This window comes from Prunus avium, chromosome 2 (assembly GCF_965620075.1).
Source record: "Prunus avium chromosome 2, drPruAviu1.hap1.1, whole genome shotgun sequence".
NCBI classification, from domain to species: domain Eukaryota; kingdom Viridiplantae; phylum Streptophyta; class Magnoliopsida; order Rosales; family Rosaceae; genus Prunus; species Prunus avium.
The window spans coordinates 5,229,758-5,246,492 of NC_142285.1; the positions used below are offsets into that span (position 1 = coordinate 5,229,758).

Here is a 16,735-nt window from a genome sequence, read left to right on the forward strand (position 1 = left end):
TCCTATTATAACCAAAACACTAACCTGGAAAAGCCCAACAACGCCAAAACACCCATGGAATCCTTAAGCTTCTATTCCATCTCTCTCATGGCTTCTCTCAATATTGAACATATTTGCTCTTTATTTTCTGACTTTATTTGTGAAGAAGACTACTGTGGTTTAAAGCTACAGCCATTACTGTAGCAGAGCCTCACTCACACATACCCCAGATCCTTTCCAGAGCCTGCAATTCGTGAGCTTCTGTTTTCACCGATTTTCCAAAAAATTAAGGTTCGAATTTGAAAGTCGGAGCAACAATGTCAGATTACGAAGGCACCAAAGTGCTTTTCTAAATTTCATCCAGTTAACTTGTTGATCTAATTTCTTACGCTATTCTTGCTTGTGTAATCTATTAATGTTGTGTATGTTCGAGGTTCCGTTTTTGAATCTAATGAATTGTTTTGGGTATAATTTTACTTTTAAATTTTCAGAATATGTTTCTGTTTCTATTCCTAAATCATTCATGGAGTAGAATTGGGAAGAATTTCGAATTGATTACTTAATTTGAAAATGAATATGTAGAGGAAAATATTTTGGGATTCTTTAAATTTTTTTAAAGTACTTTTAAAAACGGTTTTACTGTGTCAGCCAAACACTCAACAAAATATAAAAAACGCTTTTATGTAATGTAAAAACACTTTTAAATGTGACATCCAAACGACAAACTGCTTCTTGTAGAAGTGCTTATGTCATAAGCGCTACTGGCAAAAGCGCTACTGACATAAGCGCTTCGGGAAGAAGCACTCCCAAACGAGCCCGCAGTAATCTAAAGAAAAGCACCTATTATATAAAGGGAGATTCACTATTATACCCAATAATGGGCCCCAAATTGTATAAAAAACTTTATATGAAATGAACTTTAGAAACACAACCAAATCTCATTTACAATATAACAAAGATGCTTCGAACTTCCTATAAATTGCAAAACTGCCATCGATTTCTTAAAACAAGCCCAACCCCAAAATCTCATAAATAAAAAAAACCAAAACACTTAATAGGGCATCAAAGTAATTTAATAATCAAAATTAAATTCAATAGGGCCAGCTGTCATTTTTTGGGTTTTTATTGGGTTTGTTTATAAAAATTAAATGGTGTAGAGTTTATCTATAAGGAGCTGATTTTTCTACTTATCTTTTATCCACTACACTCCCTTTGTTAGAAATTGAATGTTCCCACTGGATCCGGATCCTCTGATCTGATTTTCTCTGCCATGATCTGCTATACTTTTGTTCTCCATACGCCACATCATTAAAATTTAATCTAACGGATTTAAAAGTTGACACATCAAAAACTCAATTTACTCCTAATTAAAAAAGAATAAAAAAACCCTAACACCCAACTAACTGTAGTTAACGTCCTAAATCCTCTTTTTTTCTTTTTCTTTTTTCTCCTTCTTGCTTCGTTCTGTCCTCCAGCTTTTTTTTTTTTCTCTTCTCCTTATTCACGTTCTGTTCTCTTTTTTTTTTTCCTCCTTCTTATTCACTTTATGTTCTGTTTTTTTATTATTTATTTATCTCTTGTTGTCATTTTCTCCTTTTTTTTCTCTCCTTGCATAAACCATCATGCCATCATCTAGCTAACTAGAGTGCTAAAGAGAAAAGAAAAGATGTAGGAAATAGAATCGTAGAAGTATTTATAATCTCCATTAAAAAGACAAGGTTTATAATCTTCCCATCAAATAAATGACAAACATAAATTACACATCAATAATAAAAGAAAGAACTCATCTTCCTCCTCATAGTAATCCATAAATTGTGTTAAAACGCTCCTAACTCCACCTGTGCACCTAAATAAACTGTTTACATGTTTCATGGCATTTTGCATTATGTGCCATGTGCAAAGCCTGTGATATGTATCAGGCATCACATGTGCACAAGCCTTAGCCATCGCAGCATAATAAGGTTTTTGGGGCCTTCTTGGACATGACCTCTAAAAATGTTTCAAACAACCATATAAATGAATTGGCAGTCTCATCGTACAACAATGCTGCCCCAAAAATGGCAATCTCACGATGATGATTAAATCCCACAAACACTCTGAATGGACGATTTGCTTCATTAGTTTTGTACGTGGTGTCAAAACACACAAAATCACCAAATTGACCATAATCAACAATCATCTTCGCATCAGCCCAAAATATATTCGTAATTTGCTCATCACAATCTAATTGCACAGCATAAAAAAATGAGGGGTTTTCTAATGCTTCATTCTGAAAATACTTTAGTAAGCTTCCAGCTTCTCCATATGCCAATTTTCTTTGCCTCTTTGTCCGAAGGTAATTTTTTTGATCTTGTTTGATATATCCAAGAGATTCTCTTCCACCAACTTGCCTACCCATTAACTCATATGCCTGCCTAAGTGGAATCCCAAATTCTTCTGTCAAATCTACTTCAGTAGCTTGTGAAGCAGATATTCTTCTATGAGACGGTAACATATGAGTGCATTCTTGTCTTACAAGAGGATGATTGTGGTTTTCCATAAAATGGCTAACCCAATACTTACCATTAGATTTATTCAACTTAATGCTCATTTTAGCATTACAACCCGTCCTTGTTTCTGCCCGAGAACTTTTAGTCAAATAATCTCGCTTATCTTTCGGTCGAAAACCCTCCTTGCAACAAACAAATACTCTTGAAATTATTTGACCAGTATTCTTATTCTTGTTATGTGAATCTCTTTTAATACTGAATCCTACTCTTCGCCCATACTCATTATAAAACTCATATGCAGCTTGTTCTGAAAGAAATTCCATATCACATATGGGCTTATAATCTAAATTATCTTCACAGATTGTAGCCATTGAATCTTTCATTCTCAGTCTATAAAACAAATATAATAATGTTAATCTATCATACAATGATAACAGTCAAATTTATATTCACAAATTAAAAATGAAGGATGGAGGTAGATATACCAAAACATTAATTGAAATATTCAAAGCTCCATACACAGAAAACCAATTAGATAGTCTGAATGGGAAAGAGGAAATTTTGAATTGTTGCAGAACCAAAAAAGAAAAGTAAAAAAAGAAAGAAGCAAAGCATACAACAGGGACCAATGAAAGCATATGTAGCATGAACCAATAAATAAGAGTATGTATTAGGGATAAAAGAAAACGAACAGCATGCAAAGTAATCTTACTTACTTTATGGGATCAAGTTCCCGTCTTCACAGTAGCCTTGCTAATATATTCACACTAACCAATCCTAAGTTCACGTCTTCATATGATTATGACAATTAATCAGTAATGCAGACAAATTACTCTTACAAAGGTTGATATTCCAACCTTTATGGCCCCTTGTTGAAGCAGCCTAATTGTCTCGGAGGCTTCTTCAGGTCTCTACAAAAACAAAAAGAATCAAATTACACACATATTTGCATTGAGGCCTTGCCAATATATTCACACTAACCAAAACTAAGTAATATGAATATGAACATAAATAAAGAGAAGAGGAAAAAACCTAAAGCAAGAAGGAGAAGAGGACAGAACCTGAAGCAAGAAGGAGGAAAAAAAAAAAGAGGACAAAACAAAGAAGAAGAAGAAGAAAAAAAAGAGCTTTGGACGTTAACTATTGAATAAAGAGAAGAGGATAAAACCTGAAGCAAGAAGGAGAGGAGCACAGAACCTGAAGCAAGAAGGAGAAAAAAAAGAAAAAAAAAGAGGAGGACAGAACGAAGAAGAAGAAGAAAAAAAAAAAGAAGAAGAGGGTTTAGGACGTTAACTACAGTTAGTTGGGTGTTAGGGTTTTTTTATTCTTTTTTAATTAGGAGTAAATTGAGTTTTTGATGTGTCAAATTTTAAATCCGTTAGATTAAATTTTAATGATGTGGCCTATGGAGAACAAAAGTATAGCAGATCATGGCAGAGAAAATCAGAGCAGAGGATCCGGATCCGTTCCCACTCCTCTTTATATCATTAGTAAAAAGAATTGGTATATAACTAAATATATCTTATATAAATTCAGAGTTAAGACAAGAAGAGAGCGCCGACGCACTCTCTTGGAGTTCGACTTCGACTGCGACAATTGACCTTGCCCTTTTGTATTTTCTCGAGAAAGTTCTCTTCCCCCACGCTCCTCTCTCTCTCTCTCTCCCTCCCTCCTCAACGGCTTTAATTTGAATTTCTTTGAGCTCGCACTTCCGCGTCTCTCCTTAATATATTACTGCACGGAACGTTGCGGCCACCTACCAGACCTCTCTTTCATTTCCTCTATTTCTCTCTCCTGGTGTCTTTGCTCTCTTCAATGAGTTTTTGATTCAACTGCACCATCTCAAGGTATTGTTTTTATCTTTCTACACCTCTTATTTGTTGTTTTTTTTTTTTTCATTTTCTTTGTGGGTTTTTTGTATTTTTTGGCCACCCATTTGGAATTTATGTAATTTAAGATCGAGAAGTTGCTATTTTCTGTGAAATATACTTTGGAATATTCTAGATCTCTTGTAGATTTGACTTTGAATTTCTCTGTGGGTGTGCGATCTTAGGGCCGTTCTAGCATTTGGACAGCCCCATCTGCCACTGTTTTTGTTTTGATCTGCTTGATCAGTTACTTTGTTGAATTAGCTTCATGATTGTGCGATTCTTATCTTTGAATTTCACTAGCTTTTGTCACTTTGTATCAAATTGTTCACTTTGTTGAATTAGCTTCATGATTGTGCGATTCTTATCTTTGAATTTCACTAGCATTTGTCACTTTGTATCAAATTGTTCACTTTGTTGAATTAGCTTCATGATTGTGCGATTCTTATCTTTGAATTTCACTAGCTTTTGTCACTTTGTATCAAATTGTTCATTTTATTGAAAACTATATGTTTCCAGATTTTCTTGAGTTTTGAAAATTTGAGTTTAGATCTGCTTGATCACTAACGTAGTTGAATTCTTGAATATATTCAGAGGTTTTAGGGTTCTTTGATATCTGAGCACTGGGAGGTTGATAATTTATTTAAAATTAAATCCTAAGGGTAATGCATAATTTTAATGGATCGTTTCTCATTCTTGTTTTTAATAAATGGCCAATTCAGCTTTGTCCCCTCTTTGTGTGAAATGCAAATACCGAAAATCGTTTTTTCTTATTTATTTACAAGAGAAGGGATTTCATAATGTTTTTTTAATTATAGATTGGATTTTATGAAGCACTGTTTGATGATCGATTGATTTTCTTTGGAGTTTGGAAAGAAGGCCAGAAGTTGAAGTAGAAAACAAATTTTTATGGTAATAAATTAATAATATACTTGGTATTTGAGCTATTTCTGGTTTTTGTTATGCAATAGATTTGGTAAGAGAGCTGCCCCTTCTCTAGGTTGGTATCCTTTAGAGCTTGTTGCATGGATTAAATATAGTGTAAAATAAACTCCTAGTCCTTGGAAGTTGGCCCAAATTTGTATCTGGTCTTTATTTTGTTAACTGTTATAATTAAGTTTTCCCCTCCTTTACACACCAGTTTACCATTGAAGTAAGGGTCTTACTTGCGCCAGAGTCACGACTTTTCATTTCAACGTATGTTAGTTGACGTAGTTTTTGCTTATTTAGCAAACTTAATTGCTTCTAAGGATGTCAACACTCATCATAATACATGCCATACGGCTCTATAGTCAAATGTACATTATTCAAGTGGCATTCATTCAGTCAGCTTCTCTTTTTCATGGGATTAGGCTTTCAAACTACTCCCAATTGAACCCAGCCAATTAAAAGAAACAACTGGGTTAAAATTTGGGCCATATTGTAGGGAACAAAAATGTAGTTTAGGTTAGCCATTAAGTATATGTGCAAAGTTGAAATTTAATGATTCTTGTATATTTGCCTATGAATACCACTGGAGTGTCGAATCTGTAAGGATACGCCCTTCCTTTTCGCTCCCTTTGCACGGTGTTTCCTATAGTTCTTGTTTTGTATCACTATTTATCATAACTCATTGTTGCAAGAAATACTTGGAATTGAATTTTGCTTTATATGTTTGGCACAGTGTAAGCAGCTGTCCGTGCTAGCATGGCATCTGGTAGTCCATATTTTGATGATGTGCGGACCAAATCTGAGGTTATTGATCCTCCTCAAAGTGAAGACATGATGGATGTTGAAGAAGGTGTGAATGATGCTACTCTCATCCCGTTAAAACCTAATGTGACCGTTTCTAGCAGTGTTCGTGAACTTCTGGAGTGCCCTGTGTGCTTAAATGCCATGTACCCCCCTATTCATCAGGTTTGATTAATTTTAACAATTTTGCTTATCTTATGAAATTGGTCAAACCACTCCCTTAGCTGTCAGTCTAGTGTTAATTCTACTCATTCATCAGGTTTGATTAATTTTAACAAGTTTGCTTATCTTATGAAATTGGTCAAACCACTCCTTTAATTGTCAGTCGTGTGTTAATTCTACTCGTTCATTCAAGATATTGTAGTAACTGAATCTAGCATGCTTGTCACTTGTGTCCTTGCGTATGCTAATAATTCATTTTTCATTCTAGTGTGTGGTTCAAGCTTACTTGCTTAATACAAATTTTTGGGAGGGTTCTCTTTGGAAAGTGGTAGATGAGGTGCTATTATTTGCAGTTTTGGGGAGGGTTCTGTTGTGCCATTATTTGCAGCTTTTCGTGCATTATAAAGTGATCCTGTCTCCCATTTTCTTTGCACAGAAAAACAGTTAGCTATGCTGTTTGGTTGTAATTTTTCAATTCATCTGTCTACTTTTTTTTATGTCAAATTTTATCTGACTATTTGATTAGTTTCATTGTGTAACTCAAATATGGTCTAAGCCCAGAATTAGATGTATATGGGACCCTGTTAGGATAGTGGGCTTGTAGGACTAACTTGAGTTAGTGCAATTTCCCCTGAACTAATGTGACATGCTCATTCTTTAGGAGCTGTTTGTAGATATTTCGTAAAATGATTTTTCATCTTGTAAAATGAAAAACATATGCATTTAATTGGTCCACTTGAAAAACACAAACATTAGTTTTTGGAATTCTACTCCCAATCTGTATGTTAATTTTGATAACCATATGAGCTAGTTTACGTGACATGACTTATAAAAATACAACCTATTTTTTTAATGCTATCTCTCAACTCTCAAACTTTCTCTCAATCCCACTACTCTCTACCCTGCTACCCACAACTGTTTCCTCTCATCTTACACGTTTTCTATCTCTAGCATAGCCCCACAAGCAACTCTCCTCTCTCACTTTCTCTGATGGAGCTATTGTGACCACAATTGTATTATGTAACAAAGTCTGGTTCATTGTTGATGACAAACCAAACCATAAACTCTATCCTCAATTTCACAACGTATATAGTGAAACTTTTGTGCATATTTTGCAAGAAAAATGGAGAGTGCAATGATAGGAAAAAGAAGAGCCACTACAGCTGCAGATTTTGCAGCACCTTTGGATTCCAGGAAGACGAGGTCTATCGACTGTGTTATGGCATTCCTATCTTCCTTAATAGAGATGAGTTCAGATCTATAGAACATGGAAGACTCTAGAGATCCTGGTTATTTAGCCTGAGTTAGGAGTCGTCCCCTTGTTTTGTTTTGAGCTTATGGTTTGGTTGACTTATCTCCATAATTGTGGTTATGCTTTTGCCAGATGTAATTTGTAAATTTGTAAATTTTTTATTTTCTTTTATTTCTATAAATTACAGTAAATAACGATTTTGGTACCAGATGTGTTTTCATTGTTCTTTTTCTCTCGGACAACTGTTTTCCGATTACACTACCGGACATGTTTTTGGATCCTGAAGATGCAAAATTCAACCTCTCTTTTTTGTTGTGCAAAAATGTTTTAATCTATTTTTTTGGTGCAAACATTACCAGACGGGGCTTTACATTCTCATTTCAACCTTTATTGATGATGTCTGTCATGTTTATAAGTTTGTTTCATTATAAGTAGATGTGTTTAAAAAATGTCAATGTTATAAGTTTCTAATCTGTATAAAATTTTTAGTGATAAAGTACCTAGGAAGTAGATTTATGTACGCAAAAATGCTTAGTGTATGGAAATAAGCTTCCAATGCTCTATGGCCTTTTAGGAGTTATTTTCTTCCAATAACTAGCATTAAATTAGCTATCGCAACATGTTGACTACTATCTCTGGAAAGTAGAATTAGATACTGTCATTTAATAAGAAAATTACCTGCAGGAATATTTTGACTGTCTGTTTTCTTTTTGTTATGCTGATTCCCATAAACAAGAGAATGTCTTCATTGAGAGTGAAATAGTTATGGTTAATTTGCATATTTTGGTAATTAGTGATATAATAATCAGGTTTAGGCGGTTTCGGTCTTAGAAATATCATTACTCCAGCAGGTCACTTCTTTGAGGGCAGTGACTACTTTTTAAAAGAATTGTTTCCGTTGATCTGTAAAAAGCAGGCTGTACAATTATCCTAATAATTTTGTTGAAAATGTGCTATATCAGTGTGTGAGGCACTTTCTGAATCCATTCTGATAAATTGTGCATGCATGCGCACGCACACACAGGGCCTAACATATGTAATAAGAATTTCAATGTTCCAAATTAGATGCTAGGTTTTTATCCTGATTTGCATTCTCCCTTTGTGCAGTGTTCAAATGGTCACACGTTATGTTCTGGTTGCAAACCCAAGGTTCACAACCGGTGTCCCACTTGCAGGCATGATCTTGGTAATATAAGATGTCTTGCATTGGAGCAGGTGGCTGCTTCTCTGGAACTTCCATGTAAATATGAGAGTTTTGGTTGCACGGGCATATACCCTTATTACAGCAAGCTAAAACATGAATCTCAATGTCTACATAGACCCTATAACTGCCCCTATGCTGGTTCAGAATGCACTGTTATTGGAGATATTCCTTATCTGGTGGCCCATTTGAAAGATGATCACAAAGTTGACATGCACAATGGCAGCACTTTCAACCATCGCTATGTAAAATCAAATCCCCATGAAGTTGAAAATGCTACCTGGATGCTAACGGTATTATTTCACTGTCCTTGTCTTGCTAATTTCCTTTATCCTTCTTGGCCCCCCCTTGTACAATTAATTTCTCAGCCAACTCAGAACCTTGTAATATTGTTATTCTGTCTCCCTTTGTGCGCATTCCAGACATGGATCCTGGTGTAAAAGCTTTGATGAGTTACACCTACGTTGAAAAGAACAAGGGTAAAGATCTGTATCTTTTCTAATGTGCAGGTTTTCAGTTGCTTTGGCCAGTATTTTTGTCTACATTTTGAAGCTTTCCAGCTTGGGATGGCTCCTGTCTACGTAGCATTCTTGCGGTTCATGGGGGATGATAACGAGGCAAAGAACTACAGCTACAGTCTAGAAGTGGGTGGAAATGCGAGGAAGATGATTTGGCAAGGGGTGCCGCGTAGCATTAGGGATAGTCACCGGAAGGTTCGTGACAGTTTCGATGGTCTCATCATTCAACGCAACATGGCTCTCTTCTTCTCGGGGGGAGACCGAAAGGAGTTGAAACTTAGGGTGACTGGAAGGATATGGAAGGAACAGTGATATTAGTCTCTCCCTTAACCTCCCTTACTTCAATCTTCTTCTATAGTTTAGTAAGGTTAGTCACTTTTCGTTGGCTATAAGTAGTCTCTTTTGCCCATGTATTTTTTGGAATTTAGGAAGCAAACTCTCTTTGCTTGTTCATGCTTTAATTGCATGAGTTAGAAGGAACTCTTATTCTAGAATTAAAATATCTTTCTGTATTCATGCGTGAAGAGAGGAGGGAAGGGAGTCCATAAATCACCCTAAGGCCCAGAGGATGATCACTCATGAGTTAAAATTGTTAAGTACAACGCAAAACTAAAACTAGCTGTCATTAATTGATTGGATATGACACGTCAATGTAGAAAAAATAATTAAATTTGTATATCCCTAAGCTCCAATACTTTTATGACATGTGGTGTTTTTAGATTTAGCGATGACATATCAAATGCTCTGCAAAATAGGTGTCTATTGTACACTTTTAGACAAATTAATGTCCACGCAAACTAACATGGAAGTTATCGACTAGAAAAAAGTATTTTAGAAAAAGACATTTTCAAATGTGTTTTTTTTCATGTCAGTTTGGATTGGATATGCAATGGCAATTTAGAAAAAATATTTTCTAATGTATTTTTTTTTTAAAAATGTTAGGAGTTTCCCTTAGTTACTTTATAAGGATGTATTATTAGAGCATCTCTAACAATCTCTTCAATAACTTTGGAATTTTAAAATATGTGAGCCACCTCAGAAAAACTCTCTCCAACAACCTCTTCAATATCAGTCTCTCTCTTCAAATATTTAATTTTACTTTGGAAAAACAAAACCTCTTTTGAAAATGTTAAAAACATGCATTTTTTCTCTTCATATAATAAATACATAGACATTTTTCACATGTTTTCATATTTTTCATTCTTTTTCATGATATTGCATTAATTGATTTGAAGAGTCTGTTGGCGCAAAAATTATTCCAGTAGCAAATAAGGCTTTTTAAATTGCCACGTATATCAACAAACTTCAATTTAAAAGGTTTTATTTGCTAATACTGTTGGAGATGCTATTAGGTTGGTCTTCATTAAAATAGTTATTTCAAGAAAATAAAATGAGGGTGAGACGCTCAGGCAAACAGACTGATGAGTGGGTCAAGTGAATTCGACAAGGTGAGTGTTTTTTTTATTTATAAAATTAAATCTCATCTAATTACTTGATATTTTACTATAATAATTTATTGTGAACTAATTAAAAATTTTATTCAACATATCCATAGATAAAGGATGCAAAATATCATCAAATTGAAGGCAAACCTTTTCTTCTTGACCATTGTTGGGCAATTACACAACACAACATGGCGAGAAGTGGAGACTTTTTAATGATTTTCAAGGCTCGTTTGAGACTGCCTCTCTAGGAAGCACTTCTACTTATAAGCGCTTCTACTAAAAGCGTTTTTATTATAAAGACATTGAAATTTTCATAAAAAATCGAAGTGCTTCTTGGAAAAGCTCTTGGGAACCTGAAGAAGTACATGGTCGATGCTTTTCCAAAATCGCTTCTATGACCCAAAAGCGCTTCTAAACTTTTTTGCCAAATGCTGTCAGAAGTGCTTTTGGTTGTCAGAGAGCGCTTTTAACTATTCCAAAAGCACTCCCAAACGAATCCTCAATCATCTCCACCTCAAACCTCCGACAGGCCTATTGGAAGCCAAAATGCTAAAGAGCCAACAAGAAAAGGTATTATAAGGCACGATCTCACAGATCAAGACAATGATATGGCTAAAGTCATGATGTCTTTGAAAGAGATTAACCAGAGTACAAAAGATATTAGGGTTACGATTATGATGGTGGACACTTCCCCAATCAAAACTCCAGCCAGAAGAGAGTGGTAATAAGACTATGGCGCAAGAAACCTCCCGTTCTCTCAATCGATGACTCCAAATAGAAGGGCGTGACTCGTGTTTAATGTTTAAGAAATAAAATGTTGTGTGTTAGAAATGAATTGTCAGCTTCATATTGCTCTCTTTTTCTGAATTTATTGTTCTCTTTTTTTCTTTTCCATTACAAACTTGGTCCTTTTAGTAAGGATGATTGGGTAGACACTTCAAAAGCACTTAGAAAATAAACAGTGAAATACTTATCAATCGTGAACATGAAACTAATATCAATCAATATTTTCGGGTCAACAAGGACATAGCGTATTATAACATATGGCCGCCAAATATTGAGTACTATTTTGGGGGCAACCAAACATAATTTGCACATAAATTCTTCATTACTAATCTGATTCAACTTTGGAATAATAAAATAAAGAAGAATAACATTTCTATGAGAAACGTTGTATAATAAAAAGTACTAGAAAATTACAGGGGCAGAAATGTTTAATGTTTTAGCATGTTGCATGCTGATGCCAGTCAAACAAGTTAATTTCAGTAGAATGCGGAAAACATTGTGGCCAAGAGGAAAACTTTTATAGCTCCCGTCCCGTAATGTAAAACTCAAAGATTTCCAAAAATACATTGATACCAGAAAAATCGGGTCCTCCGGTTTCACAAACACCACACCACACCACACATTCATGTGAATCATAATTAACTCCGTTAATTAGCAATCATGTAAACCATAAGTGAAACAAGGGAGCAAACCCTATAGAAATCTTAGCTGCTGCTGCATTTAGCCAGATATGCATCCCATCCTTGAAGACGGTATTCGCGGGCTGCCTCGGCAGGGTTTGCAGCCTTTATAATTCCACGCCCCACAATTATGATGTCACTACCTCTATCGTAGATTACCTGGAACACAATTTGTCTCAATCACAAGACTAGGACATAAAATCAATAATGCTAAAATAGACGCTGGTCCAAATATAGGGCAGAGATGTCATTTCTTGGCATTACAACAATTTCCTGTCTATAATTTCGGGTTCAATTTTTTTTGTTTGGTTAGAATGACACTTCATGATCTTGGAAATTAAGCATTTATGGTATCCTTCTCCAATTCTTTAAGGGGCCCCTTTTAGAAGAGTTATTTTTGTTTATAAGAGTAGAATGATTTCGAACAATACAATTAGTATAAACTTACAGATTTTGGAGTGTTATATTGTTGGCCAAGAGCATCACCACCAGTCACCAGTTGCACTCCAGGGGTTGCCTGGATGAAAGCTGGATTTACTGGTGCCCCTGGCCATGATGCTGGATTAACTGAAATGAAGCCAATCACAAAGTCAGAATGCTCCTCGGCGATCTTCACTGCAGCAGCTGTGTAGTCTCCCTTGGCAAGGTTACCGGCTGAGCTCATTTCAGCAAGCAGCAACAGGCCCCTACCACGTTGCAAACCCTAAGAGAAGTAAAAAAGTACTGAAAAGTTAAAAGATGAATTCATATGAGCAAAACTTATGCAGAGCAATCAATTCAAAGTTGCAAACCTTCAATTTCAGTCCATCGACTATCCCAGGACCAGAGATTATGTGAGCATTTACTATGTCAGCCCACTCCAATATATGGAATATACCTCTGCAAACATAAGAACCGCAAACCTAAGGAAAGGGCTATGATACTAACAGAAAGAGAAAGATGAAGGAAAGCTAAGCCTCACCCTTCATACTGCATTGTTACTGTATTACCAATGTCTGCAAACTTGCGATCTTCAAAAATTAAGAAATTATGTTTCTCTGCAATCTTCAATTGGATAAAAGCACATATCAGCTATAAGTAGCAGTTACTTTCAAATTACCAAAACATACTTGTAGTCCAACAATTAAATATAGTTCCTGGTCAGCAAAAGCAGACTTCAAATATTCAGTTACTTAGTTCAACTAATGATTATTACATTTATGCTTTACCAATATACGCCGTCTGAAATAAAGCCAGCGAAGAAATATCGATGCGAAAATTGTAGGCTTAATAATTTGTTAGTAATTGACATAAATTGACATAAATGTTACTACTGAAAGATCAAGCCATGTTCTGAAAAGTGTACTTGATACGCATAGTAGGGGGAAAATACACAATCCTTAGAAATACAAGTAGAAGCATGGTATGATTTGACCGGAAAACCAAAAAAAAAAAAAAAAGAGCATGGTACGCAAATCAATGAATTCCACAATTTATTCAATCAAAAAGAATAAAATAAATCTCATCAAGTCAATTGAAAATCCAAATGCGTGTATGAGATACATTAAATCAATTGGCTCAAGACCACCAAAACAGCAAACTGGAAAGTACTGGAAAGATCTCTGGTAATGAAATTCAATTCCATCAAAACTCACTGCAACTTTACAATTTACTCTATCTTCACTTTAAAAATTGATATGATATGTGCAATATGGATATCGTGAATCTGATTGCAGATATTTCAGAGACTATCACCCAGAAGCAAAACTGTATATCATACGAACCTCAGACTCATACACAAACAAATTCTACAACATTCTATGGGGTACATCAAGAAATTAGAAAATTCACATGAACCGATAGTCATTAATCATTATGAAATTGAAAGCACAACTCATAAACTTGTAAGCTACAAAACATGAAAAATAAGTTTAGAACTATACCTTGCGAAGTTTAGAGCCAAAATCTGGGGTGAAATCAGGCAATATATCAACATGGGTTTTCAATAAACATATTTCAGGTCCAACCTGCATAAAAATGAATAGAATCAGTCAAATGTAGAAGATCTTTAATTCTTCTTTGAATACAGTTCCTCTGCCCAAGTAAACTCATATTTACAAGGCATCTATTTCTAAATATTTTTGTCAAAGGTAGCTGCACTAATAAACTTGAATTTCCAAATTTGGCTACAACCACATACATATGATTTTTTTTATCGACACAAACATATGATTATGTCATTACCAATGCAACTACTTCAGTTGAAGTACAAAAAACAAACCCAGGATTAAACTTCTCTTTTCCTAGGCAAATACCCAGGCTATATTTTCTGGCCCACAATAAAAATGGGGTAGGCCACCAGCTTTGTCCAATCCAAACCAGCAGCTTACACATGGTGTAACTTCATGCATCACAGTTCCTACTTCAGAGTAATGTGCACGTGTAAACACCACGTGACACCCCAAAAAAGAACAGTTTAAAACCATCGTTAGGTCAAGAGGTCAACCCTGGTCAACGACCCTGTATACTTCTCAACATTTGGCTTTAACTCAACATAGTTAAAACAGGTGTGTGCGCTTTCAAACTGGGAAAATTTATAAAAACAAAAGAATCAAAGAAAATCATGCACAGAATAATAACATTTTCAAATTCAGCTTTCAAATCGACTCACCTTCTCAGCAATCTCAAGCAACTCCTTGGCGGTCCCAACATCAGCAGCCAAACTCAAATTGCTCTGCTTCTGCACCATCACCTCAAAAAGCCTCTTCCCAGTCGGATTCTTCGCCAGCTTCGCTCTCTCCTCAAACCCTAAACCCCTAATCTTAACTTTTTCGACATTTTTCGGCAACGCCGGCGCGGCCACCTTCCGGTTCTCCTCCAAAAACCTCAACACAACGCCCTCCACCTCCTCCGCAACCTTCCCTTTCTCCTTCAAAACCCTAACCATCTCGCTCAACCGAAACAGCGAGTGCAATCGAATCCCGTTCTCCTCCAAATTCTCCCTCCCCCCTTGTTCCCGGTCGATCAAAACGACGGCGTCCTGGACCTTCAATCCGGCCGCGCGTAGAGGCGCGGCGGTCTCCAAAACCGACGCGCCGCTGGTAACCAAGTCCTCGATGATGAGGCAGACCTGGTCGGGCTTGAAGACGCCTTCAATGGCCTTGGCGGTGCCGTAGTCCTTGACCTCCTTGCGGCGCATGAGCATGGGGATGTCATGGGAGGTGCTGATGCAGGTGGCAATGGGGAGGGCTGTGTAGGGGACGCCACAGATGAGGTCGTAGCGCGTGGTGGAAGGGACGGTGGAGATTAGGGTTTTGGAGATTTGGAGGAGGAGGGAGGGGTATGATACGATGAGGCGCAGGTCTATGTAGATGGGGGAGGAGATGCCGGATTTGAGTTTGAAGTTGCCGAATTTGACGGCCGAGATTTCGTGGAGCTGGAGGATTAGGGCCTCGGTGGACGGCGACGATGTCATTTTGTGAATCGGCGGCGGTTTGTGTAGAGAAAACGAGTGTTAGTGGTATGAGCGGGCACAGTGAGAGAGAGACAGTGGCTTTTATTTTACGTACGGAATAAATAGAGTAAAATGTTTAAAAGAGAATAAAAGAAATATTTAAAACATGTTTGTCCTATTTTCCACCCATCATATAAATTTTAAAAAAATACAATTATAGGCTGCGGCTATACTCTATAAATAGAATATTTTCACAATAAGTTAATTACTGTAGACGTCCTTGAATTATGGCACTAGTTGCAATTGGGTTCGTAAACTAATTTTTGAGGCAATGAAATCCTTTAATTAGACAATTAGTTGCAATTAGGCCCTGCTGTCCAACTTTGTCAATATGTCCGTCAAAATGAGGGGTAAAAGCATTCCTTCGAGTCCTTTCGAGTCTAAAGAAAAAAACTGAAAATAAAAATAAATAAATAAATAAATAAACTTAAAAATAAAACCTAAAACCCAAATCCCTCCGTCTTTACCTCTCTCTCGCAACCCATTCCCCCCTCCTTATCCCACCCCCTCAAAACCCAGATCCCAACCCAACCTGCAACCCATCTTCCCGAGGACAACATAGAAGAGGCTAGCAATGGGACCACCCACCCAACCCAACCCCTTACCCTGTTGCCTCCCTTTACTCCCCCATTTACTCCTCTCTCTCTCTCTCTCTCTCTCTCTCTCTCTCTCTCTCTCTCTCTCTCTCTCTCTCTCTGTAATACTAAAAGGTCTCTTGAACCGACAGAAGCACAGGTGACGTGGAGAAGATCGAGAAGTTCTTCGGCTAGTCAATCTTCTTTCTTCGACAAGAAGCGCAAGCCATCCTCGACACGAATTGAGATCTTACAAGGTGTATAGCTCTCATCAAGCTTGAAATCCAGATAGAGAACAACAAGCTGATTTTGTTTTGTTTTTTTGGTGAGAAAAAATAAAACCCATTAGTCAAAATCAAATTTTGGATTTTTTTTTCTTTTTAATGAGAAAAGGAGGTTAAAGAACCCCAATCTGCAAATGAATGTTTACTATGAGGTTGCACACCATTCGATCTGCAAATGAAGCTGGCCATCGTGAGGTTTACAACAAGACACAGAGCTGACCATCGTGAAAACTCCAATATACCCCTCACAACAAGAGCACGTGCCATTCACA

At 36.5% G+C, this 16,735-nt stretch overlaps 2 protein-coding genes and 1 pseudogene across 4 annotated transcripts; 1 reads left to right on the forward strand and 2 right to left on the reverse strand.

Moving 5' to 3' along the window:
* Positions 1-1,685: 1,685 nt before the first annotated feature.
* LOC148296324 (protein FAR1-RELATED SEQUENCE 5 pseudogene) lies at positions 1,686-3,378 on the reverse strand (annotated as a pseudogene).
* Positions 3,379-4,013: 635 nt separating this feature from the next.
* On the forward strand, positions 4,014-9,876 carry LOC110772602 (E3 ubiquitin-protein ligase DIS1-like). Of its 3 annotated transcripts, none has more exons than XM_088248299.1 (4): positions 4,014-4,315; positions 6,000-6,232; positions 8,589-8,975; positions 9,192-9,876. In XM_088248299.1, the coding sequence occupies exons 2-4, from the start codon at positions 6,023-6,025 to the stop codon at positions 9,510-9,512; spliced, it is 918 nt and encodes a 305-aa protein (XP_088104425.1). In that variant the 5' UTR covers positions 4,014-4,315; positions 6,000-6,022; the 3' UTR covers positions 9,513-9,876. The 3 variants fall into 3 exon arrangements, with proteins under 3 accessions (XP_088104425.1, XP_021832751.1, XP_088104426.1); XM_021977059.2 differs by lacking the exon at positions 4,014-4,315 and adding an exon at positions 4,489-4,610; XM_088248300.1 differs by lacking the exon at positions 4,014-4,315 and adding an exon at positions 5,095-5,248.
* Positions 9,877-11,801: 1,925 nt separating this feature from the next.
* Positions 11,802-15,668, reverse strand: LOC110772616 (uridine 5'-monophosphate synthase / UMP synthase (PYRE-F) (UMPS)). The gene is made up of 6 exons (XM_021977071.2): positions 14,762-15,668; positions 14,034-14,117; positions 13,073-13,155; positions 12,903-12,990; positions 12,560-12,814; positions 11,802-12,270 (listed from the first exon to the last, which is right to left on the reverse strand). The coding sequence occupies exons 1-6, from the start codon at positions 15,563-15,565 to the stop codon at positions 12,136-12,138; spliced, it is 1,449 nt and encodes a 482-aa protein (XP_021832763.2). The 5' UTR covers positions 15,566-15,668; the 3' UTR covers positions 11,802-12,135.
* Positions 15,669-16,735: the final 1,067 nt, after the last annotated feature.

Excerpts from the sequence above, each read along its gene's own strand:
- LOC110772602 (XM_088248299.1), top strand. The coding sequence starts at position 6,023 with ATGGCATCTGGTAGTCCATATTTTGATGATGTGCGGACCAAATCTGAG. Across the intron at positions 6,233-8,588 it reads TGTACCCCCCTATTCATCAG|TGTTCAAATGGTCACACGTT; the intron begins GTTTGATTAATT and ends CCCTTTGTGCAG. Across the intron at positions 8,976-9,191 it reads ATGCTACCTGGATGCTAACG|GTTTTCAGTTGCTTTGGCCA; the intron begins GTATTATTTCAC and ends TCTAATGTGCAG.
- LOC110772616 (XM_021977071.2), bottom strand. The coding sequence starts at position 15,565 with ATGACATCGTCGCCGTCCACCGAGGCCCTAATCCTCCAGCTCCACGAA. Across the intron at positions 14,118-14,761 it reads TGCTTGAGATTGCTGAGAAG|GTTGGACCTGAAATATGTTT; the intron begins GTGAGTCGATTT and ends ATTTTTATGCAG. Across the intron at positions 12,991-13,072 it reads GTAACAATGCAGTATGAAGG|AGGTATATTCCATATATTGG; the intron begins GTGAGGCTTAGC and ends TTATGTTTGCAG.